At 43.6% G+C, this 25,118-nt stretch overlaps 1 protein-coding gene and 1 long non-coding RNA gene across 3 annotated transcripts; both read right to left on the bottom strand.

The window, feature by feature from the left end:
• Nucleotides 1-306: 306 nt before the first annotated feature.
• LOC136482733 (senescence-associated protein OSA15, chloroplastic-like) lies at nt 307-5,490 on the bottom strand. 2 transcript variants are annotated; one of them, XM_066479929.1, is made up of 13 exons: nt 5,358-5,490; nt 4,719-5,179; nt 3,731-3,901; nt 3,535-3,608; nt 3,371-3,447; nt 3,203-3,274; nt 2,921-2,989; nt 2,147-2,193; nt 1,884-2,007; nt 1,690-1,758; nt 1,507-1,610; nt 1,139-1,214; nt 307-651 (listed from the first exon to the last, which is right to left on the bottom strand). In XM_066479929.1, the coding sequence occupies exons 2-13, from the start codon at nt 5,021-5,023 to the stop codon at nt 514-516; spliced, it is 1,326 nt and encodes a 441-aa protein (XP_066336026.1). In that variant the 5' UTR covers nt 5,024-5,179; nt 5,358-5,490; the 3' UTR covers nt 307-513. The 2 variants fall into 2 exon arrangements, with proteins under 2 accessions (XP_066336026.1, XP_066336025.1); XM_066479928.1 differs by having other exon boundaries at nt 4,719-5,199; nt 5,358-5,486.
• Nucleotides 5,491-23,340: 17,850 nt separating this feature from the next.
• Nucleotides 23,341-24,824, bottom strand: LOC136482734 (uncharacterized). Its single transcript, XR_010765181.1, has 3 exons — nt 24,765-24,824; nt 23,983-24,025; nt 23,341-23,692 (listed from the first exon to the last, which is right to left on the bottom strand). It is a non-coding gene; the product is annotated as an uncharacterized lncRNA (long non-coding RNA).
• Nucleotides 24,825-25,118: the final 294 nt, after the last annotated feature.

Raw genomic sequence — 25,118 nt, forward strand, 5'->3', positions numbered from 1 at the left:
ACCTCATCGGCAACGCCCGAGTCCAAATCAACCTTTCCATCGACCATCACCAGCTATCGGCAACCATCTTTGCAAACCGGCTTTCATCGGCTATCAAAGTATTCAATAACTTTCCCCTTGCCGATTAGTCCACTCCGATTATTTTGACACGTGCAAAAAACGGTGTCAACATGGTTGAAAACGGACGGAAATGGACCGAACCTCTTTTTCATTTCTACATTTCATCATTGGAAACGGTATCGGGATCGGAATATACGGGTATTCAGAAACGGACAAATATGAGCGGAAAGATGACAGAAATAAGCGGAAACCAGGAACTTAAGCCGGAATCACAATCACATATCATGATCATGACATTCTAAAACCAGCACAAAGTAAGCAACCACACCATTCTGGAGTGCAGCAACACCAACGCAAATATAAAAATAATCCTTCTCATTTATCAATCGTGCTCTCGTACAAGTGCAATTGGGCTCTGTTCAAATGCATGCACTACTGCTGTGCCTGTACACCTCATGTGTCATCATCTGCTGCTGAATTCATTACAAACCTCAGACTGTCACCTTCTTCAAGTTCCCACTGCTTCTTGAGTTCATCAATGGCGCTTGATGCAGCCCTAGCTACAGCATAATTGGGATCTTGAGCCAATCTCTGCAACCAAAAGGAGAGAAATTGCAACAACCTTACCAAAGAACCTTGGTAGAAATATAGCTTCGTGTCACAAGTCCGAAAATGAAGTGAGAATCAAACATAAATGTGTTCAGCTTGTATGGTCTGGAACATGGATGGTTGAAATATGAAATTTCTTAATCATGTGGGCATTTAGTTGTGGAATATAGCCTGCACTCTCGAGATTAAGAGCCATGATTCGTTGCCTAGTCTACCCTTGCCAGATTTTTTGTGGGAGAAATGATCCTTTTCTATTAGAGAACCAATTTTGACTCTCATAAAAAAACGGAGCCTTTGACTCTTTGCCCAAATTAAATTGACTTCTTTGCTCAATAGCAAGCCTGGGTGAGAAACCAAATAAGCCCTCAGACCTTCAGCCTATAGAAATTCAGATATGAAGTGCCAAACAGCCTTTTATGCTTTTTCTTTTATCATTTTGGATAGGTAGGAAGGAGAGATGAATTCAAACCTGCAATGCACCCATGCCAGCATTCCCAAGAGTCCACATAGATGGAGCTGTTGCCAATGCGTTAGCTAGGGCTTTCCTACAAAGAGTAGAAATTTATAATGTTCATCAATGGAATATAGTAGTACCAATGTATTGTTGAATTTTACAAAATAAGAACAAGGGAATTAAGGTATTGCTTTCCTGAAATATAGAAGCATTAAAATATAAAATAAACCAATCTAATGGGAACTAGGGCCATTGAAAATAAGAAATTGGCACCCAAACTCGTTTTTTGGCAACATGATCATTGTACAGTATTTAAACATTAGCTTTTATGTTGAAATCAAGTGATTGATGGGTACTTCAGCAGGAAAGAAGTCTCTATGTACCTAGTATTAACGTCTGGAGAGCTTGAACATTCAGCAATCAAGGAAACACTCTTTTTCCCATCCATGGCATCCAGGTCAATTAGAGTTGCTATTAACAATTCAAGCTTCACAAACAGAAAAGTATGACATCAAATATGAAGGTAGGAGGTTTGACATAGATCGAATCAGTTTAAAATGGCTCACCTCCTCAGGATCTGTGTAGTCAATACCATCAGCTTCAGAAAAGGCAGATGCCATACTCTGGTATGCTTCCTAGGAAGGATAAATCAAGGAAAAGTTAACACTATGATAAGACTGTGCCCATGAGAGAGAGAGAGGAAGGGGGAGGGGAGGGAGAGGGACTGAGACTGCTGCTAAATAAGTTATGTAGAAAGTACCTCAATGGCATAAATTTGATCAGAAGAAACTTCACCAGGAAACAGTTCAAGAGTCTTCCCATTCTTCTCAAGTGAAATAAACCCTGTTGAATTTGTACGAGAAGATGAACCGTCCTTTGGAAGCCTATTCGTAAATTTTAGCTTAATTCAAAGTGATCCATAGTGAGCAAGTACTAGATCAAAAGTAAAAAGTAGTTCTCTGTAATGAAGCAGCTATGTGCTCGTCCAAAACTATCATTTCAAACTTTCTCTCTAGAACTTACTGCTCATATAATCTGTTCACCATCATGTCATGGATGTCCTGAACAAACTGCATTGAAATTTGTAAAATTACATACAAGTATATGAAGTTACAATAAAAATGTTATAGGAGCAATGCTTATAGTTATCAAGTTGGGATACAATGAAGTTTGGTAGTGTGAAATCAAGATTTATACTTGAAGCAAATTTTGTTGTGGCAAGAGATGTGAAAGTCTTTCATTACAAAAGCAGCCTCTTAAGTATACAAAGCAATGTGCAAATATTGATTCGTCTGCAAACTGTGTTGGATCAGAGAACACTGAACCTTCTATGTTGATGGGAGCATGTAGAAGTGTAGAGTGCCATAAGAAAAATTCCCACATAATCATAGTTCCCATTCTTCTTTATAGTTAGTAGGTAAATCAGACACGACATTCGATGTTGCATTAGATAACTTCCCGGTGTGATTATGTAAGGCATGTTTGGTTTCCTTCGACACATTGCCACACCAAATTGCCCACCACACCATAGGGAATGTTTGGAAGAGGAATGTATCTATGAACAGGTGGGTCAAAGGCATAGCAACTATTGATTTGGTGTTCAAACTAAATAAGTTCTTAGAAAGATGAGCACTTTCACTATTAGTCACCCCTTTATACAAATTCGAACCGCCATATAATAAAAATGAGCTAGAATATCCAGAATAAAAATTGGAAACAGTAGAGATCTAAGGATGGTTATTTGAACACTCGACGTTGCAAAGTTTCAGAGCTAGATACGGAAGTAGTTAAAGCTACCTTCAATGCCATGAGAGCGTCTTCCATGGCACGTCGTTTAACAACCAAGTCAGCTCGTTGCAGATCTGCCTGGATGCAAATCAATAATACATTAGATTAGCATGAATTCAACAGCAATACACAAAGGGCGCTGGCATTGATAATTGATAAAAAAAAGATGTACTACTCCTATATGATATGAATAGTACTGGCAATTTTCTACAGTAAAATGGAAACTATTGCTCAGATCTTACAATTGTTCCAACAAATTGAAGTAAAATAATATGAACTACTAGTTCACACCTCCAAAGCGCCATCACTCCAATGTTTGTCTGCAGCTTTCTTCAAGTCTGACTGAGCTCGCTCCTTAAATGCCTGAATAGGCATGAAAATGCTGATTATTTACATAGATGTAAAAAGGAGACAGAATACAAAAAAAAATGAATAATTTAGTATCTTACAGATACATACTCTGGCAAAATGGTTAAGGCGCGCTGCTCTCTCCTTCACAGTGTGGTCAATCTTTTGAGTATCCTTTCGTGCACGAGCTGTAATGCAAGATAAGTTTAGATGAAGCTTAAATAATAAATAATTTTATATCAAGAGCTTATTTGTCCCAAAAGGAGAGCATGTACCATCAAGCTTGAGAAACCCCAGGCCCAAAACAGCAGCATCCTGGCATGCACGTTTGTTCAGCCTTGTTATGCCACTAGGATGCAAAGTAGATTAGATATAAGAACAAAATAAACAGTTATGCAAACAATAACTTGCTTTTATCAAGGAGCAAATTTAGCAATATGAATATGGTTCTACTTTGGAGTAGAAGAGTACCGTGAAAGTAATAGAATGTCACTTTGAGCCCTTTCATTTACAAACTTAGCATCATTGTAAACAAATTTGCAGGCTTCAGCCAACCCTTGACTAGCATAGACTGACTTCTTCTTTGATGGAACTTGATCATCTGAAAATCGAGGATTTCCCCTCGAATGTTGCTTGAAATCTCTGCAACAAACACATTGGAAGATAATTGGAAATCATTCATGGTTAGATGTCTAGTCTAAAAACAACAGTGCACCTTTGCACATACAGTCATTGAGCCTTATGATGCCATTGTAGCCTATATTAAAAGAAAATGCATATATAGAAATTTGCTTTAAAGCAGAAAGAATAGATCGTCAGCTAACTATGTTCAATATTTCAAAAAAAAAATATAATGAAAAAGAGAAAGTAGGGGCTGCCCATGCTTTTATCATCAGAGAAAACATTTGAAGTCAAAATAAGTTTTCTCAAAGCACCCTGACAGCAGGTGACATATTTAGGCTGATAATATATTGTGGGAAGACTTTACTATGCACAAGTGAAAACACTCTAGCAAATGCAAACCTAAATGCATATAACAGTAATCACTAGACAAATAATAAAGACGCATAACAACCAATGATGAATAGATGGCCCATATGTGAAGTATGTGCCAAAAAATATTCCAAGCGTTGGTGTTTGTTAAATGCGAACATGACCCCCAAAGCTGGCTTACATGATGCACAGGGCACTTGCAAATTTTCCACTGATCCACTAAGAAAAAGTTCAACTGTTTTAACAATTATTATTGTACAAGTTACCACAAATAAATGTACTAAGGCCCCGGGACAATAACCACCAATCCAAACAACATTACTGAAAAGAAGGCTTTAATATATTCTGAAACTGAACTTGCTGACTAAAGTATCTACTAGCATAGGAAGATTACTACATGATTTTCCCTCTTATAGAAAACACGCTGATTCTGTAGAAGAAAAGCAGGGCAGCAGTTAAAGCTTACCTGTAAGGGCTGGCGCCACCTTCCTCAGCAGCATCGCACTCTTCCGTTTGGCATTCGCAGCTGTTATGAGAACCACAAGAGTGGCAGCGAGCATCGCAGACCCCGCGCCCGAGCAGTGAACCATCAGACTTGCTGCCTCTGGGCTTCCACTGACAGAGCCTGGAGATGAGGTGGTACCCGTTGGCCCACCTCCTGGCCTCCAATTTCTTGGCCGCACAGGTGAAGTCGCGCGGCGCCGGCGTCCCGTACTGATCCCTGTAGCACATCCTACATGCCACCGTGGTGCCGTACATATTGCTAGCCATGCGTGCACAAGCTTCTGTAACTGTAAAGGCCACTCACCACCCAGATCAAGAATTCAAGATACGCCTAGAGTGGTGAGCAGGGGGTCTGTGCTGTAGCTAACTCCTGGCTGCCCGTTTGGAGTGCTGGTACACAGCCATTGCAGTTGCTTGCAGCGCCTGGTGTGAAATTTCAGTCACTACGTGTCACAGCAGGCGGCCAGACACAGCTCTAATCAATCAATCGGATGTGTGGTGCTAAATAAAACAAACAAAGAAAGAAATCGACGGAGTTGTTGGCTCGCCAGCACCGACAACCACACAGCAGGAACGGAAGGGGAAGGAAGGGGCGGGGTACCTGGTGGATGGGATGCTCGTCGTCGTCGGCGGCGGCGGAGGGGAACGGAGGAAAGGGGGATATTCCGAAAGCAGCCAGTGAGGGAGGCGGGCCCACGGGATCGCGGGAGGGGAAGCGTCAGCCACCAGTTGGGCCTGCGGCCGGTGAGAGGCCAACGGACCCGGGCGGGCCCACCACCATCCTTATCCGCTATCCTGTGGCAGGGAACGTCGCCACATCGGCAAATCGATTACCGTGCGTGTATTTCGGGGGTTTTAAAATCGCTACCCGCTAATCACCTGGGCATGGAATTCTAGGTTCGGTTTGAATCTAGAGAGATTTTAGGAATTGGAATTCTAGGATTTTAGAATGTACATTTTAGATTTAATAAAAAATCTATGATAACTTTTTTGAACATCAATGGTAGGTAATCTGCCTTTTCATTTAGTACACAGGAGTATCAAATTTACAAAGTTAAGTGAAAAAAGAAAAAAACTGCAAAAGAAGGAAACTGCTGGCGCTCGGATGCACGATGGATACCAATCCATCGGACGGTACCGTGGCCCATGCAATTCGTTTCCCGCGCGTGTGCGCCTGCACACTGCTGCCAGCACGCCTCACCCATGCCTACATTTCATGCACCCACGCAGGCCCCACGCCACCTCAATGTTGCCCGTGGCGGGGAGCGGGGTGGGCGGCTTGGTGGAGGCTCCCGCGGCGGTCGGGAACGCCACGACGGCCGGTACGAGATGGGAAAATATCGCTCTTTATTTTTTTTGAGTGAAGGAACAAAGGTAGGCGGTAGGAGGCCTGTAGTGCCGATTTGCAGGGAAGAAGCGTCCGGATGGGAGGCGTCCTCACGGACGTCCTCACCAGAGCATTTCCGACAAAAGAAACAAAGTCCACATCTTTTGGGCGTGGCTCACTCCTCCCATGGCTGTTGAATTGTCTTAATGTCGTCTTTGATTGTCGCCGCCTCTTCCTGGGTTCAGCTGCAGCGCTTGTTGTCCAAACTAGCCTTCCACTCCTTGCCAAATCAATTTCGCGAATGAACAGTCGGCAATCATATGTGAGTGTGATTCTTGTTTGGTGTAGCATAGTTTGCAAATTGCCCCCCCCCCCCCCCCCCCCCCCCCCCCGCTGTTGATTATGTCCATTGTCGGCAATTTCCTTTGGAGCAGAAGCTAAATGAAGAAGCGACCCTTTGGTTCAGCCCAGAATTTCCAAATACTCCTCCAATCGAGTTCTGAGAAAGCACCGAAGAACTAGGCATCATATGCCAACCTGGCGGAGTACTGGCCTGATGTTCCCAGCCTCCAAGAGCACTCATCTTTTTATGGTTGTAACTAAACTTCTTGTACTTGGGTCCACAGGTCGATGAACTGATGAAGTTCTCTGTCTGTGTTGATGTGGTTTAAGCCAAGCATCCATCCTCCCGTTTGTAGTGCTGGTGCAACCTTGTCGTTTTTTCGCCGCACAAGCTTATAACAATCTGGGGCAACATCTTTTGGTGCTCTCCCATCCAGCCAGTTATCTTGCCAGAACATAGCTTTCTCGCCATTGCCTAGTTTTATGGTGGTGCATGCTCTGTACAGGGCTTCTTCAATGTTGTTCATTGGAATCACTACCGGAAACCGGTGATTTGCCGAGTGCCGGAGGCTTTGCCGAGTGTATTTTATCGGGCACTCGGCAAAGACCGTGTTTGCTGAGTGCCAAATAAAATACACTCGGCAAACAAAAACACACGGCAAAATACGTCTTTGCCGAGTGTTTTTTTCTGCCACTCGGCAAAGATGTATTTTGCCGAGTGCCTTTGTTTTGGCACTCGGCAAAAAGGCTTTTTGCCGTGTGCATTTTTTTTGGTCCTCGGCAAATCAGTTTTTCGAAGCAATTTTTGAGGCCCTAAATGAATTCAAATGAAAAACTTTTCAACTACAAAGTTGTATAACTTCTCAAGATCTACAAAGTTTATTTTGGTCATTTCTTCATTTGACAAAGCGACAATAACGTTGTTCATAAAATATATATCTCTCATATTAGTTTCATGAAAGTAGAAGAGAGATATATATGATTTGTGAACAATGTTACTACCACTATGTCGGATGAACAAATGACCAAAATAAACTTTGTAGATCTTGAGAAGTTATGAAATTTTGTAGTTGGCAACATTTTGATTTGAAATCATTTTGTCATGCAAAAACGACGTTTGAATTTGAAAATTTTAAAATTTGAATTTTTCAAAAGACCTCGGATGGAAAAACTTCCTAAATAAAAATTGTAGATCTCCAAAAGTTATGAAACATTGTAGTTGGCAACTTTTTGATTTGAAAACATCTTGTCATGCAAAACTGCGTTTGAATTTCAAAATTTTAAAATTCAAATTTTATAAACGACCTCGGATGGAAAAACAACCAAAATAAACTCTGTAGATCTCGAAAAGTTATGAAACATTGTAGTTGGCAACTTTTTGATTTGAAAACATCTTGTCATGCAAAACTGCGTTTGAATTTTCAAATTTTAAAATTCAAATTTTGTAAACGACCTCGAATGGAAAAACTTCCTAAACTAAAAGTGTAGATCTCGAAAAGTTATGAAACTTTGTAGTTCACAACTTTTTTATTTGAATTCGTTTAGGGCCTCAAACAAACAATTTACACTCGGTTTAGTATAATATATTGGGAACTAAAACGGTATCCAGACACAAGTGACAGTGTGGTGTAGTGGTAGAGGAGGTTTGTGCACAGTGAGAGGTCTCGGGTTTGAATCCCGTCGGCCGCGTAGCCGTGAAATTTACGCAAAAAAAGCCAAAGATGGATGGGCGCTGACCGGTGGGGGCCTCCACCAATTAAAAAAATTCCATTTTTTTTGGTAAAAATTTCCATTTTTTCGGGTTTTTTTTTTTTCGGTTCCAACTTTGCCGAGTGTCGGGCACTCGGCAAAGGCTTTGCCGAGTGACCGACAAAAGACACTCGGCAAAGACGTCTTTGCCGACTCATTTTTTACCGAGTGCAGCACTCGGCAAAGCCTTTGCCGAGTGCAAATTGGGCTTTGCCGAGTGCCCCTGGCACTCGGCAAATTCTCTGAGTCCGGTAGTGAATGGGTAGACCAGTCCATGGTTCTTGTGGTGTCGCCCAATGGTGTCAAATCCGTCTAAGTCTCAATGTTGTGTTAAAGGCTGCAAGGTCCCTTAACTCATGATAACTTTAATGTTCGACTACTATGGAAAGATTTTTTTCCATAGTAAAATATGTTTATAGATACGTCTATTTTGTTGGTCCCTAGACTCTAGTTATACATCTCTAGAAAATATTAACTTCAAGAGGTGACTATCAAACCACCCTAAAATCGATTTCTAGAGACGGGTCGAAACACAGCCACTCCTAGAGATCGATTTCAATTCTAGAGTGGATCTATACCCGATAAAATAGTACAACTTTAGTTTAGATTGTTTCTCCATCTAAGGTTATTTAGACAAATCAAATAATTCTTTTTATAAAATGCATTACATATGCATTAACTCCAACTCTCAAAGCGTATTGTTTGGTTTCTAAAATGTTTGTGTTGTGCACCACATATCCATAGAGCTAGGCAATTTTCATTGAACCCCTTCCTCGGATACCTCCCTCTCTCAAAAAATAAAGGGCCCACGGAGATTGCGGCGGGTGGCTACTTACATTGCCAGGGTATATCGAAGTTATGCCAACAGGCTAGCTAGACAATAATAAGCCAGAATAACCTCACACAAAACAGAGAATAATATGCAGCATTCAAATGCATCGTGAAATCATAAACACTTAGCTTGTGAGTTGTGTGGCCTGGCCAAAGCACCACCAAGAACTCATCGTGCATGTGCCCCATACGTGAAAGGAAACGTAGCATGCATCATGTGTTGAGCGTGCATGCCGAAGCTACATGTATGATGTACTTTCTCTAACCCCTTGCGGTTTTGGTGTTTGACTCATCCAAAACTGCAAATCATCACAATTTTATGATTTCAGTACAATTCGCGCGCATCACATTTCTTCATCTTATAAAGCACTTTAAATGCCATGTATCATCTCATCTCCCTTCCATCTCTCAGTGTATAGTATGTTTTTGCCAGCGCATACATGTTATTAATTATATGTGAGATATTAGAGAGAAACAAATCATACCAGCAGCGAAAGATTTTCAACTGTCCAACATCAATGAGAAATCATACCAGCTAGCGATCGTTTTTCGTTTCGCACTTGCCCCGGTACACGCCACCCTCTTAGTCCATGAAATCTTTGTTGCCGTCTCCGACGGCGATGGAGACATCAACGAGCCCCAAGATAACTGCTGAAAGAATTTGGAACTCGTCGAGGCGTGGCACCTCCTGCACGTGCGGTGTGGTGCTAGCGTGGCATGTACCATCCACTCCCCTGTAAGGGTAGGAAACCGACGACACCATTCTTGATCACGTACTAGAAAGCGTGGATGGCGAGGCCGCCGCCCCTTGCTCGTGGGATTGTAATCCACGAGCTCCTACTCCGACAACTGCACAGCCGGGTCCACGTTGTTCGCCCCTCTGATGGTGTTGTGGTCTCCAACGCGCCCGTCACGGCGAACGCCCAGCAGGAGTCGCAGCGCCCCTAGAACTTGACTGGACCTAGGCACGGCTGGCCCTTGCAGCTCCTGATGCGCCAGTTGATGGAGACCAGAAGCGGGAGTGTCCCGTTGCCGCTGCGCCCTTTCACGGGCCAAGCGGTGAGGTTGCGCTTCTCCGTCGTCATGCGACACTTAGTCGCGACTGAATTCCGGAGATGGGAGGCCAACACCTAGAGTGCATCCTCGCCTCACCTAGGTTCAGCTTGAATCCCAGATTGTAGGAACTGGAATTGTAGAATTTTTTAATGTAAAGTTTTGATTAAAAATTCAAAAATTTTTGTAAGAGATTGTTGGTGAATATATTATCTATAATACTTCAAATATTTGACTACTATGGAAATCTTTTTTAAGGTGATTAAAATAGTTTTGTAGAGATGGCTATTCCATTAATCTCCGTAGAAAATAATAATTTCTAGAGGTGGCTATTCAACTACCGCTAGAAATCAATTTCTTGAGGTAGGTCGAAACTCAACCGCTCCTAGAGATCGATTCTATAGGTGGGTTGAAACCAATGGAGTATGCAGTACAATTTTGGAATAGACCATATCTAGATCCATCAACTCTTAAAATATATTTTTTTGGTATCTAAGTTTTTATATTGCACACCACATATCCATGACGATTTGAGAGCTAGACAAATTTTATTGAGCCCATCGTTAGATAACTCTCTCTCAAAAAAGATACCGGAGTAAGGTTAAAAAAAAAAGAAACCGGAGTATGTCGAAGGAATGCTAACAGGCTAGCTACATAATAATAACCTCACACAAAACAAAGAATAATTTGCAGTGAAGTCCACCACCACCTCCATGCCGCTACGCTCGAGCTGGGCCAGCCAGTGGAGTCAGGCCGATGCTGCTTGTGGCCTCCGCTTTGATTTTGGAGCTTCAGAATGGATCCCAGATACGAGACACAGGCCCGGCCCAGCGAAATTTTGATCTGAGCGAGGCTCAGGCCCATACGAGACGGAGCCACGCAGGATCCATCATGTGTTGAGCGTGCACGCCGAAGCTAGAGGTATGATGTAGTATCCTCTCACCTCTTGTGGTGTGACTAGTTTGCTCTTTAACGAATTTTGGTGTGTGACTCAACCAAAACTGCAAATCATCACAGTTTTATGATTCGGGTAAGATTTGCGCATCACATTTCTTTGACTTACATACAACACTTTAAATACCATATATATCATCTCAGTTCTCTTCCATATCTCAATGTAGCATATATATGCTTGGCAGTGCATACAGGTTATGAGTTATGAGATATATGTCTTTTACAAAGGAATAAGCTTCCATTAAAGTGAGGCCAACACCTGATCCACGGCCACCCAAAGGTTTACAGCAGCAGGATTACACTCAGCAGCAGGATTACACTCTAGCCAGAGATTAACAGCGCCTGGCCCAGCCTAAGCATGTACCCAACTTAGCTAAAACATCTACTGCAAGGCTACACAAATTCAGTATACGTTAACCACTTGACATCTTGAAAAAAGGACTACGTTCACCGATGCTTCTATTCTGAAGACGTATTATGAGATATTAGAGAGAAACAAATCATGACAGCAGCGATAGATCTTGTGTTGTCCAGTGTCAATGCTTTATCAGAATTCCCTTGGCTAGCTAATGGCATTAACTGTTAGCTCTAAGTCATCCAGGCTTGCTATTGTTTAGCGATTCGAAAGAAACAAGTGATGGTAAATATGAGCTATTTAGTAAAGATACAGAAAAGTACTAAATAGATAAGGACAATATCAAAAGACACTACGTAAAAAACGATTTTTAGCAACGGGACGAATTTTTTATAGGGGCGGCTGGTGATGGAGCCACCCCTACAGTAGCGTGCTCGGGAGCCCAGACACCAGCCGCCCCTACAAATGGAACATCAGGGGCGGCTGGTGATACGAGCCGCCCCTACAAATGGGTCTGATTTGTAGGGGCGGCTCACTCACCAGCCGCCCCCGGCGTTGCTATTTGTAGAGGCGGCTGGTGATTGAGCCGCCCCTACAAATGCCCCCGTATAAATTTCTTCGATTTGTAGGGGCGACTGGTGATTGAGCCGACCCTACAAATGCCCACGTATAAATTCCTCCGATTTGTAGGGACGGCTCAATCACCAGCCGCCCCTACAAATGATCCACATATAAAACAACTGCAGCATATTCTTCCTCCTCGGGTCACTCACTTTAACCCGTGAAAGAAAGGTGGGGAGACCTTGGACACCTCCTAAAAATTGCTCTACTTAGAGGAAAGGTTTTGGTCTCAAATCCTTTGGTGGAGAGGTTGTAGAAGGTAAGAAAATGCTATTCCACACATTTTTTGAAGTTTTAATGGTTGGTTAGTGAGTAATTAAAGTTTTGTTTTTCTCTCTCTTCTATGGTGCTTGAGCTACTTATGAAGCAAATTAGACCCAAGTTTTAAATGTACTAGGGTAAATTAGGGAGGGGAACAAGATCATACTCTTATTTGGTCCATGTTTCTTGATTTTAGTGAACAATTAGTTAGTTTTATGCATGTTTCATGTGCATGTAGATCTAGATCTAGGGTTTGGTTTTTTTATTAATTTTGTTTTTGTAAATTTTTGTTTGATAAAATTGGACTAGGGTTTGTATGAAAGATATTGGGTAAAGTATAATTGTTGCTAATTGTTGTCTTTGAAATTGTTTATTATAATCAATAAATATGTATTTTAATTATTTATGGATAAATGGGCCATTAATTAATTTTCCTCTACCATGGTGTTTTTGTATGCTTCATGTAATTATATTAGATTTATATTCATATATATCTGAAGTATATACAATTATTCTCGGAGTACAGGAACTCTCGGATGTATGGTTTGTTAAGGTTCAGGTAGGTTTTCGTGAAGAGGTGGATAAATTTATTGAAGCCGCAAAGAAGCATGCAACGACATTGAAAGAGAATAAGGATACAATTATTTTTCCCTATAAGGATACAATTATTTGTCCCTGTAAGGATACAATCCTCTATGTTTGGGAAGCAGCAACTGCTTTTTTACACCTTTTTCTCTTTATGTTTGTTAAGCAGCTGTTGCTTTTTTTTGTCAAATCTCCCCTCTCCTCTCATCTCCTTTGTTTTGCCGATGATGAAATTATCCAAGTCCATACATTATATGGAATATGAGCTGATGATCAAGAACTTATGAGGAACTTGGCATCATTAGCAGCCGCCCCTACATTACCTTCTCCTCTCTTCTCTGTTATGATGTCTTGATGCTCTAAGTTCATGATCAAATAATAATTGACATGTTTCTGAGGCCTCTACTAATGCTACTACTCGTTTTTTTGATATATTGTTGTTTTATAGGACTACTTTGGTTTATAGACCTTTTTTATTTCTTATACCTTCTCGTGTACCTTAAGCATACTTTCTTGCATCTATTAGAACAAAGCGTGAAATAATGTCGCGAACACCAGACAGTGCAGCCCGATGCCCCGAGCATGATGAGCAGCCAACCTATGAGGAGCAAGCACTAGAGGGCCAGCTAACTTAGGAGCAGTTCGATAACAAGTTAGAAAATGATCTAGAAGTGATGCTTACTCAGGAGCAGTGTGACGAGGAGGAAGGGGGAGCAGAAGGAAGAGCAGGAGAGGCTGCTGAAGGCGAAGAAGAAGAGCATGATGATGATGACTCAGAAGAGGGATATGTAAGTCTCGAGGATCCTTTCCCACGTGAAGCCAGAAGGAGGCCAACGGAGGAAGATTTGGACAAGGATTTTGACCCGAACGAGGAGGTAGGGAAAAAGCCTTAGCTTGTAAATTTTGCTAAAGCTTTGGCTATGTTACCTCTGCTAACACTTTGACCTGTCGTATATACAGGTCCCTCCCGAAACTCAGAAAAGACGACGTCGATGTCCGCGACATCTCACTGGACAAGACAGAGTAGAGGAAAGGAGAGCAGAGGCAACAGCCATAGAGACGAATCACGATGCCTCTGCTCCACAACCTCAAGACACAACCACGACTACCAAGCCTAAGAGGTAACGAGGGGATAGAAAAGGAAATCTATATCTAGATAAGGCATGCTATGTGATAACGGAGGTCAGGCCAGCAGGGGAGATCCTTGAGCCAAAGGAATTAAGAGGACAATTTTGTAATGCGATAGGGGCCCTAGTAAGAGATAAATTGAATCTAGCAATCCCTAACTGGAAAGAGGTACCAAAGAACAAAAAGAATAAACTATGGGACAGGCAGCTGAAGCTCAATTTTAGATTTCCGGAGGGTAAGCACGAACTGGTAAAAAAATGCTTTTAGAATGATGGGAGAGTCATTCCGACGTTGGAGGTCGGAGCACAACACGAAGTATATCCAAAAGGGGTTAACTCCCTTCAACGAGTTTGGCAAAATAACTCCTAGTCAATGGGAGGAGCTCGTGTCTCAAAAGACTTCACTAGAGGCATTAGAGCTCAGTGCCCGTAACACCGAGCTGGCGAAGAGGAACAAACACCACCATCATCTAGGCCCCAGTGGCTACTATGCCAAGGAAGAGCAGTTTATGAAGATGGATGAAGAGGCCGTAACTGCTGGGAATATCGATGTGACAAATTTGAAGGTACGCTCAAGGAATAGGATATATGCGAGGAGTACAGAATCATCCGGTGGTAATCTTAAGTTTGATAAACTGGAGACCTAAGAGGCAGTGTCAAGGATAGTGAAATATGGTGAAGACAAGGAGACGGGCTCATTCAATCCTTCTAGAGAGAGGGACGAGCTTAGCCTTGGCTTGGGAAACAAGGAGCACAGAAGCCGCACCAGGGGGCTAGGGAAAAGGACGACCTGGAAGCAAGGATTCGAAGAGGACAAGCATGTGTACAAGAAACATGGCAGAGACCGGAAGACTAATCTTGAGCTCCAAGTGAAGGCTCTAGTTGCGAAGGCACTGGAGGAGCAAGGACTGTCTATGGAGCCACGGATATTAGTCACGCCGCCGGGGGAACTGGCATTAGTTGGCAGCCCTCCGAAAGTTCCTAGCAGCCAAGGTTCCACTGCAGCCACAACCCCCGTCGATTGCATACGTGAACCAACTAGTTGCACCTTGGTGTTTCTCAGCGGCCGGCAGAACACTGTGATGGAGGTGGCAATGAGTGTGGCACATCCTCCCGGTGGCTTACACCACAATAATAAGATACCGCCAGACTACACTAGGGTCGAGGTGCATACCGTGAAGCCCGAGTTCATGCAGTGGAGGATAGACTACGCAACTCCTGAGGGGCTGGTGTTACATGGAGACGTTATGGGGCAATTCATCCTCTGGCACAAACAGGACATTACTTGGAGACGTGGTGCCTGTAATTCCTTGCCCTCCTGATATGATATGAATATAATCTTTGAATTTTGTTGTAACTAACCCACGCCGTGATTTGTAGAATGCAAGTGCACATTGTCAAACAAATGCCAAGTGTGAAGCCAGGTATCTAGACCCTCAAGCTATAGCCCAAACAAATTTTAATTACCCTAAATAGTGGAAACTGGATGCCAAAGAGCTAGCTGCTGTAAAGACTCTTCAGGAGAAAGAGCACATCCGTACGACGAAACTAAGGGAAGAGTCCCTTAAGGTTGCGGCATACAATGCCCTGGCTTTCAAAACTCTCCAACAACACTCTACTATATGGCTACCATACAACTTCGAGTAAGTTCAACTATATACTTAAAGCTTTGTTCGATATATTTTATTCGATGCAAAAGAGCTTATCTAGTTCTATGATTAAATCCATGCAGCAACTACTGGATTTGTATAGCCGTTGATGTCGGGAGGAGCATGGCATGGGTCTTTGACTCAATAGATAGGGACCCGGTGACATACAAAGACTTCATATCGATTCTCAAGACGTATACATATCGACAATCCTTATTAGCTTATATGTTTGTATACATACTTGTAACATTCACTTTTGGATACTAACAAGTTGTATTTGCTAAAATAATTTGAACAGGGCATTTAGGTTCTATGTCACTAATCATCATGGAAGGCATGATCCAGCAAGGAAGGAAAAGTTGGCTATAAAAACACTATGTGCGGTAAGTGTAACTTACTTCTTCAGTACTCCATTACATGACTGTCAAAAGCATTACTTAATATTTTCATATGCAAAACACACAGTGCCCCAAGCAGAAGCCTGGGAGTGTACATTGTGGATACTATATATGTTCTATGATGAATAACACTGGTGCCTACAGGAGACACCCCTTAAGGGTAAGTTTAAACCTCTTCACCCGTAGTATAAAAACTTTGTACATGGTATGAAATACTAAACCAAAACTTGTTCTCTTGTAGTGGAAAGAAGAGAAAGGAATGAAAAGAGACCCATACAAGGATGACCAACTCTTAGACCTCGTCGGCGACCTTTGCAACTTCATATTGGACCAGATTATACACGTCAAAGGCGCCTACCATGACCGAGAGTCTGACTTAGGTAGAAATCCTCGGTACCAACACCTTCGTGAGACTGAAAGGCTAGCTCTAGGACGTTGATGACAATGTGTATGGAATTTGTATATTTAATGATGGATTGTATATATTCTTGTGAATTGGACTTGTAATTGTAGTTTATATAATACTCTTGTGCTTGTAGTCTAAAGGGTTCGGAACGCTGGTCGCGGGGCGTTCGGCAGCGCGAAAGCGGTTCGGAACGTTGGTCGCGGGGCGTTCGGCAACGCGAACGTGGTTTGGAACATTGGTCGCGGGCGCGTTCGGCAACGCGAACGCTGGATGGAATACACGGAAACAAACAGTGTTCTAATCGAATTTGAATTATAAATTTGTTTTTTTACGGGAAAACGTACTGTAGGGACGGTTCTAGATTGAACCGCCCCTACAAACAGGTATTATAGAGGCGGCTAGTACTACAGTCGTCCCTACAAATCGATTTGTAGGGGCGGCTGGTAATACGAGCCGTCCCTACAAATCGATTTGTAGGGGCGGCCTGAGAACCGCTCCTACAAATGCATGATTTGTAGAGACGGTTCGGTAGGGGCGGCTGGCCAAACCGCCCCTACAAAGGGTTACGAGCCGCCCCTAAAAATGGTTTCTTTAGTAGTGAGAGTGCGACCAAAACTTATATCATTTTTCTTTTTATTTAAATAAAAGGTAAATTGGTGATTGTACTTTATGGCTTATGGTCTCTGATGCTTAAGCGGAGTAATCATGTACCCATCGGTATGGCAAGAGAGCACATTGGTGGTCTGGCATTCTCTTCCTCCTCACTTGGTGCCCATGGACCTCCTACCAACTTTGCCCTCTCCCCTGGTCACCTGCAATGGCTCAATTGATTTCTAGAGATGGTCAAAAACATGGTTTGCCTCTAAAAATTATATTTTTAAGGTTGGTTGCATATGGAATCCAAGAAATTGATGAGGCGCTCGACTAGAGACCACTGTAAAAACTATCTCTACAAATGTTGGGTAGTAGCATGGAGTTGTGTCCACTCATGGCCTTGATAGGGTGTGGTGGCCTGCCTCACCAATAGCATCACAATGGCCCACCAACTTCTTCCTTGTGCTTTGCACTGAGTAGTGGTGGGCCAAAATTTTAAAGTTGGGTATTAAAAAATGTAAAATTTTATCATTTTTTGCCAACCCAAGGACTAATATTTGGCATATATAATGCCATATATATATTGTTATATAATTGTATTACACACATAAAGGGCCGGCCCTGGCCCCCAATTTGATGGCCCCACCCTACATATGCAAACAATACTTAGTATTAGTATTTGGCCCAGCACTGAAACGTTGCCGGCCTGCTAAGTCCTGGCGTCCGCAAGAAGCATCCACTACTGCTGCGTCCCCTACCCAAGAGTCCTGCAAGCTAGAATCTGGTATCTCACAAAAAAAACCTAGCATTTGCGAGAAGCCGCACGCGCACACAGACACGCCACTCGACTCTTTGACTCCTCGTCCGCGGCGGTGACACGAGACGCACGGGCGCGGCTGTAGCGCAGGAGACGAGACGCCGGACGCAATGCGCACGTGCTGCGATCTCCGTGACTCAGCCCGACGGGCGACGGTGATAGGCGGTGAGCCAATAACGCGACTAGGCGAGATGTGACGTCTGGCCTTCCGCCTTCTTCTACTCCATATGGATTAATGTGTATGTGCGTAGCCAGCGCCCGAACGTCCGCGTCCCATTCGGACGCCTGCGCAGCCTGCCCCCGTCCACCTTTTTCGCTCCGTCCGCCTTTGCTCCGTTCACGAGTGCGCTCCACCCTCGTAGTTGCGCCTGTCGGTATTTCCCCTAACCCTCTCCTCTCTCTCTCCGACTTTCTGCACGGGCGACACACAGGAGCCAGGATGAGCAGCTGAGGACGAGCACGCCCCCCAGCGCGCGCCAGCCCCCTGCACCTCCATCTGCTGGCCCCATCGCCCCCGTCCATTGGCCCTCCGACGCATCGCGTGCCTGGTCCGCCAGCCCCCAGCTTGCCCCGGCCGAACAACATAAAACACTTGCAACATAAATACAATATAAGACTGAAAACAAATGAAATATTTGAAACTTGCTCTTGCAACATGTGTGACAAGCACATGAAACATTCAAAATAAAATACTTGCAGCTTGCAACATGAAACCACTTACTGCAACATAAGACCGAAACAACTGAAATATTTCAAAATAAAAATCGATTGCAACATACTCCTTGAAACAGATGAAACATTTTGAACATATGCTTGCAACATGCTTCTAAAACACTTGCAGCATATGCAACATCCCTCGATATACTTTTACAACATCAAGATAAAACAATTGCAATATACATCTGAAACGTTTGAAACACTTGAAACATACATATGCAACATAGGGGAGGGGAAGGCTGGGCCAGTCGATTCTAGCCGTCGGGGTCAGAGTCGGCGGCGAGGCGCGACACACGAGCACCACCGGCACCGCCCACGCTCCGGGTGCACTTGGCTCGGCTGGGGTCTGGGGAAGACATGAGGCATCACGACACAAGCGCCCCAGTGGCCATGGCGGGGTTAGCGGCGTGCGCAACGGCTATTGGAGATGGACGAACAGACGGCGACGAAGCGAGCAACATAGGTGTCTAGGACGGGCACGTGGCGTGGCCGGCGATAGGGCACGACGCGACAGCCGATGAGAGCGTGGTGGGGGAAGGGGTGCGGATGAATGAGCGGTCATGCTGCTGCGTCGGACACCGGGCGGATAAGAATGAGCGATTGGGGTTTTGTGTTCTTCTGAGAGAGATGGAGAGATGGGGCCCGCTCCTACGGAGCCGCGTCCGGATGGGAGTTATGGATGGACGACCGTGGCTTATCATTATTTAATGAGTATCGTATGATCTAGCAGGTATGTGTTGATGTTAGAGATAATCGAAATCACACAAGAGTAGGGCTAGCACGCCGAAAGAGGTTGTGATCAACCTGCAACATAGCGAGAACACCACGTAACCGATGAAACCGATCTAAAGATTGATTAGGACGATATTGAGCTCGTTCTTGGCCAAAAAAATCTCCCAAACTTCCCCAGGAAGACCCATCGGGGAGGAGCATGTGGAGAATCTCCTAGGACCAGCAAGGCGTAGGATGCCGACAAATCTCACCGGAAGACGTGCCAAACAGTAGGAGGGGTTGGAAAAAGGAGTGTAAGAGTATTGTGGATGTGTTTTTGATCTATTGGATAGATGAGATCTCAATCGGTCGTGATACTCTCGTGTATATATATATATATATATATATATATATATATATATATATATATATATATATATAGGGAGAGGCTATTCAGTTGCCGGCTACAAAATAAGTTATTCTGTAGCCACTTCCATTTACTATAATTTTATATACTAATTTACTATAATGTCAATACATATTTACGATAGTTGGGTTACTATAACACATGAGGATATTTACCATAACTTTATATTAAACCATTTAGTAAGGAGTTACTATAATCTCGTAAATTAACATAGTAATTATCATAACTCAAAGTGGCTACAGAATAAGTTATTCTGTAGCCAGCTACAGAATAAGTTATTCTGTAGCCAGCTACAGGATAGTAGTTCTATATATATATATATATATATATATATATATATATATATATATAGGGTGGTCTTATCATAATAGGAAACAACTATAAAAATGCGTTCTTCAAGTTTCCCATGCCAAAAACATGCTAAAAATCAATTTGGAAGCCAAATCTAGAACAAATCCGACTTTCACGGGCTCGGGCAGGTGCCTTGGCGGCTGGAAGAGGGACGGTTCGCCGTGGACAGACGGATCCATACGGGGAACGGAGGAGATGAAGCCAACGCCGAGACTTTCCGGTAGGTCACGTCCAACCTGCGGGCGGAACGAGCTGGGCCAGTCTTGTGCACCGTCTAGTCTGCTGGGCTTGTGGAGCGGTACCGAAGTCGACGATTTCGCCCAAAACACGAGGAATGGACCGGAACGGCCCAAACTGTCAGTCGCCGCCCATGCATGTGGCGCTCTGTAACCACCCCCACCCCCACCACCTCCAATAGATAGATCCTCCATGTCCAGTGCACTACTCAAATAGCAAATCATCACAGTTTCATGATTCGGGTAAGATTCACGCATCACAATTCGTCCAACTGCTGCTAGCACTTCAAATATCATGCACCATCTATCTCACTTCTCTTCCATCTCTATCTCAGTGCGGTGTGTGCTTTGGTAGCAGATACAAATTATTAGTTATATATGAGATACTGGAGACAAAGAAATCATGCAAGCAGCGATATATACGTTCTCATTTGTCAGGCATTAGCGCTTTGTCTGGATTCCCTCAGCGAACTATTAGCAGTGTTAGCTATAGACAACTATCTAGCAATACCTATATTTTTTCTCTTTTTTATTTAAACAATGGTAATCAAGTAAATACATTACTTGCCCCGCCATTCAGCACTTGTGTCGTTCGTATGCTTAGGGTCAGTAACTTCACTGTTGTAAGTCATTTCACGGCGTGACTTCTCTTCCATCTTGAATGTACAATATTGATCCAACGGCTCATATTTGTTTAAAGCCAAACTTTCGACTTTCGATACTTCGATTTTTTTTATGCTTGGTCGAGGAGCCGCTGGGTAGCCATGGGATTTTTTTATGCAGTTTCGGAAGGACATGCGACAAGGTGGAGATGGATGTAGAAATGCCCGTGCGAGGATACAGCTTGATGGCACATAGGCGCTTGTGGCGCGAGTGTGGCCTTTTTCGCCTTCACCGCGGTGGCGGCCACGGGCCAGCTCACAGCGTCGCTCTCCGCACCGGCCGCTCGCCTGTCACGCCTTGATCTACCTCAGCCTGGCACGCTCGCTGCACCTGCACTGGGAGCGAGCTCACGTCGTTGCTCTCCGTGCGGGCTGCCGGTTCGCTGCGCCGCCCTCCGCCTCGGCTACACACACTTGCCGCGCAGCCCACCCGGCGCGTGCCAAACCACAATTATTCCGCACCTCGCCGCCATCCACGCCTCCCAAGATGGGACGGAAGTCGAGTCGGGCGCACACGCTTGCCACGATCTCCGTACGCCGCCCTCCTGGCTGGTCTCATATCGTTTATGGTGCTGGCCGAGAGGTGGTGGCTGGCTTTGTTCCAGTTCCAGGTGGTAGCTGGCTTCTTGTACGTATGTACGTGCTCTTGGGACGAAGACCAGGTACATGGGAAGACAAGGGTAGGCTGATGGAAGCAGAAGACAGACGGAGGATCCGATCCATACATACGAGGAAGGGAGGCTGTGGCAGGATTCTCGTCCAACTGGAAAGGAGGTGGTGTCAAGCGATCGATGAAGCCAGTCTGCTGGAAAGTCTCGGCGTTGGCACGGTGGAAGAGGACACAAGATCGTCCTCGTCGGCAGAGAAGGCTGGCCGATCCTTTTGATTTTTCGGAGCAATTCACAACTGGATTCAGGTTCTTTGCCGAGTGCCTGAGGCACTCGGCAAAGGCCTAATTGCACTCGGCAAAGCCTTTGCCGACTGTGGCACTCGGCAACGAACACACGGCAAAAAATTAATCGGCAAAGACCTCTTTGCCGAGTGTCTTTTATCGGGCACTCGGCAAAGGCTTTGCCGAGAGTCCCGGTGGCACTCGGCAAAGAAAAGCGACCGTCACGGCGCCGAATCCGTTGACGGTGGCTTTGCCGAGTGTCAACCCTGCAGGCACTCGGCAAAGATTTTTTATTTTTTTTTTAAAAATTCTTTGCCGAGTGCCCACTGGCCGGCGCTCGGCAAAGTTTGATTTTTTTTAAAAAAAATTCTTTGCCGAGTGCCCTCTGGCCGGCACTCGGCAAAGTTTGATTTTTTTTTTAAAAAAAATTCTTTGCCGAGTGCCCTCTGGCCGGCACTCGGCAAAGTTTGAATTTTTTTTTTAAAAATCTTTGCCGAGTGCCCTCTGACCGGCACTCGGCAAAGTTTGAATTTTTTTTTTTAAAAAAAATCTGAAGCTCCCATGTTGCTCGCTTTACTCCTTGCTTTAACCTGCAAATGAACCAAACAGCACAAAAGAAAATAAGTAGCCAATAATGAACTAAAAGAAAATAAGTACCAAGTAATGAGCAAAAAAATCTGAAGCTCCCATGTTGCTCGCTTTACTCCTTGCTTTAAGATAATTGTCATGATCATACCAAAATACAGAAAAAAAAATTCAAATCTGAATCCATAGAAAGACAAGGCAAGTTGACCCAATATCATTTGAGAAATAACATTTAGTCTGATAATTGCTGGAACTAGTAATACCTGGACAAGAGAACTTACAAATTATAGCATAGCTATTGCTGATTATTGTTGCTGAAAAGAAAAGAAAAGAGCAAAGCTCTAAGCTTCTAAATCAAATAGAACAGAAATAAAAAATAAAAAGCATTCCCTACATGCAGAGTTATTTATGCAGAGTTATTTAGACAGGTATGCTAAATAAGAGAATGAGCAGCAGGCCATATTGCACATATGGTTAGGAAGTGCTTTTTTACTAGCATAAGAGACGTATGCACCATTGGAACAAACATGACATTTCAATTTTGGTACAAACAATAATACTGCTTTAGTAAAGTTTTTTAAATTGCGTAAAGTTTCAATAAGCAGTAAGACTTAAATACATGTTTCGCTTATGATAACATGCTGATCTTGTGAGTATCCTGGGTGTTCCAGGTGAAGGCGATGAGTTTCCGATGACTCCGGCAGGACAAGCCAGCATTCCCGGTGAAGATCTGTTGCTGTGTGATGAATGACTTGATGAACTCACGAGGCAAGCATCGCCACCAAGACACGAGGGCGTTGATAAATAGCAAATCTATGAGTGTGGTAGGAGTCTTGCCTGCCTTGACTCGTTTCCATTGTTGCTAACGGAAATGTTAAAGTTAAACAACTAGTACATTGAAGCGTGTAAGAACACTGTACCACAGCCAATCTATAGCGTCGAACAATGGTCGCTAAAACATAATATTAACGACCAACAATTGGTCGGTATACCACAACCAACATTGTAGAAATAGACAAACGATTTACCATGGTCAGGTAACAATGCTATCTTTGTGGTTTTTACTACAAATGTAAGCTATTCCCCAAACAAACATTGGATCTGCACACATTAAGAATAATACCTGATATATGGTCATTGCTGCCAGCTCTATCACAAAGCATACTGAAGCCCACTGCATCACCAAATCTATAAATAACCCAGAAAAAATATGGATGAAATGCTAGCGGATTTACCTGAACCATGTATCCAGTCATTTTTAATATTTAGTTTGCAACTCTGAACACCTGCAGAAACATCAGTACATGAACAAAAGCTGTAATTAAGATAAGAACTTATTACGACATTGCTGTAGTGAACATGTACAATATTTAATCCATTAGCAATCTCACCATAATAAATCTACTCTGTACATTTGCTTTCTGATAATCTGAAAGAGGCTTCTCAAACCTTATTATTATTCTCTGGATTTTAATATATGCGATGGCATCTTGATGCAGAAAAATACAAGCCATAGCTCTAGTCTTTTAAGCACAATTCTTTAAAATTATTGTGGCGGCAATAGTAGGAGAATCACCTGGATTTTAGGAGGACAAATGATTAAGGAGAATCACCTGAAACTGAAGATCCATAGAAATACAGTGCTAATTAGTTACAAACCGGTAATGGTAGCAAGGAGAGTACAGAAACACAGCAACAGTTCACTGAGATGAACATTGCAGAGCTCTTCCTTTTTTTGTAATGTTTCGGATGAAGTAAGGGGTTGCAGATACATTGTGGCTGATAGATAGAACATGAACATATATCTTGTTCAATTTGTGTAGATTGCTGAATATATATTCTAGCATGCTTATGCTCACTTAACTCTTTACCAATATGTGCTTCTAATTTGGTTCATGGTGGCACCACAATAGTAGATTAATAACAGTACATAAGAAAACAGTTCCTGAACTTTGTACTGATACGTGCTGATATCTATAATTGGAACTGATTTGTTAATTTACCCTGCAAGTGATTTGGATAGCTACATGTATTAACCAGATACTTTCTTGCCTTTTTTAGATCTATATATGATGAACATCATCAAAAACATATATCTTGGCTGATTAAGCCGGAGTTAATCCCTAAATAAAATTCTAAAACATGCTTTTGGCCTGAATAATAAAAACAAATGACAAAGCTTGTATGCATCCCAACGACTTATAGTGGTTCGACATCATTAGCTGTTTGTGAATTGCGATTAGACGCGCTCGTTAGTGCATAGCAGTAGAAACAGATCAGATCAGATCAGATCGAGGCACGCAAGCAGTATAGGCTAGCAGCATGATTAGATCGAAAAAAATAGAGGAGGTAACTGACATGTACGTTCTGGTTTAGGCGTGCGCAGAGGTCATCGTCGTTCAGCCTGGCGAGGTCGTCGCAGGACTCCATGGCGCACTCGAGGTCCCGCTCGTAAGCCGGCACTCCTTGCTGCTCTTGTCGGAGAGGTCGGCGCATGCGGCGGCCACGGCCTCCTTTTCCTCGACGCTCTCGACGCAGCGGCGGAGGCCGTCGGCGTTCATAACGGCTTCGGCCTGGGAAAGGAGAGGAAATGGATGACGAATCAATAGCGAACGGGAGGAGAGCAGAGAGAGTCCTTGTGACTCGTGTACCTTGAGGAGGTCGATGCGGCGATGGGCTACGCGGAGGTCCTCGAGCGGGCTCCGGCGAGAT

The sequence above is a fragment of the Miscanthus floridulus genome, chromosome 9, assembly GCF_019320115.1.
Source record: "Miscanthus floridulus cultivar M001 chromosome 9, ASM1932011v1, whole genome shotgun sequence".
Lineage (NCBI taxonomy): Eukaryota > Viridiplantae > Streptophyta > Magnoliopsida > Poales > Poaceae > Miscanthus > Miscanthus floridulus.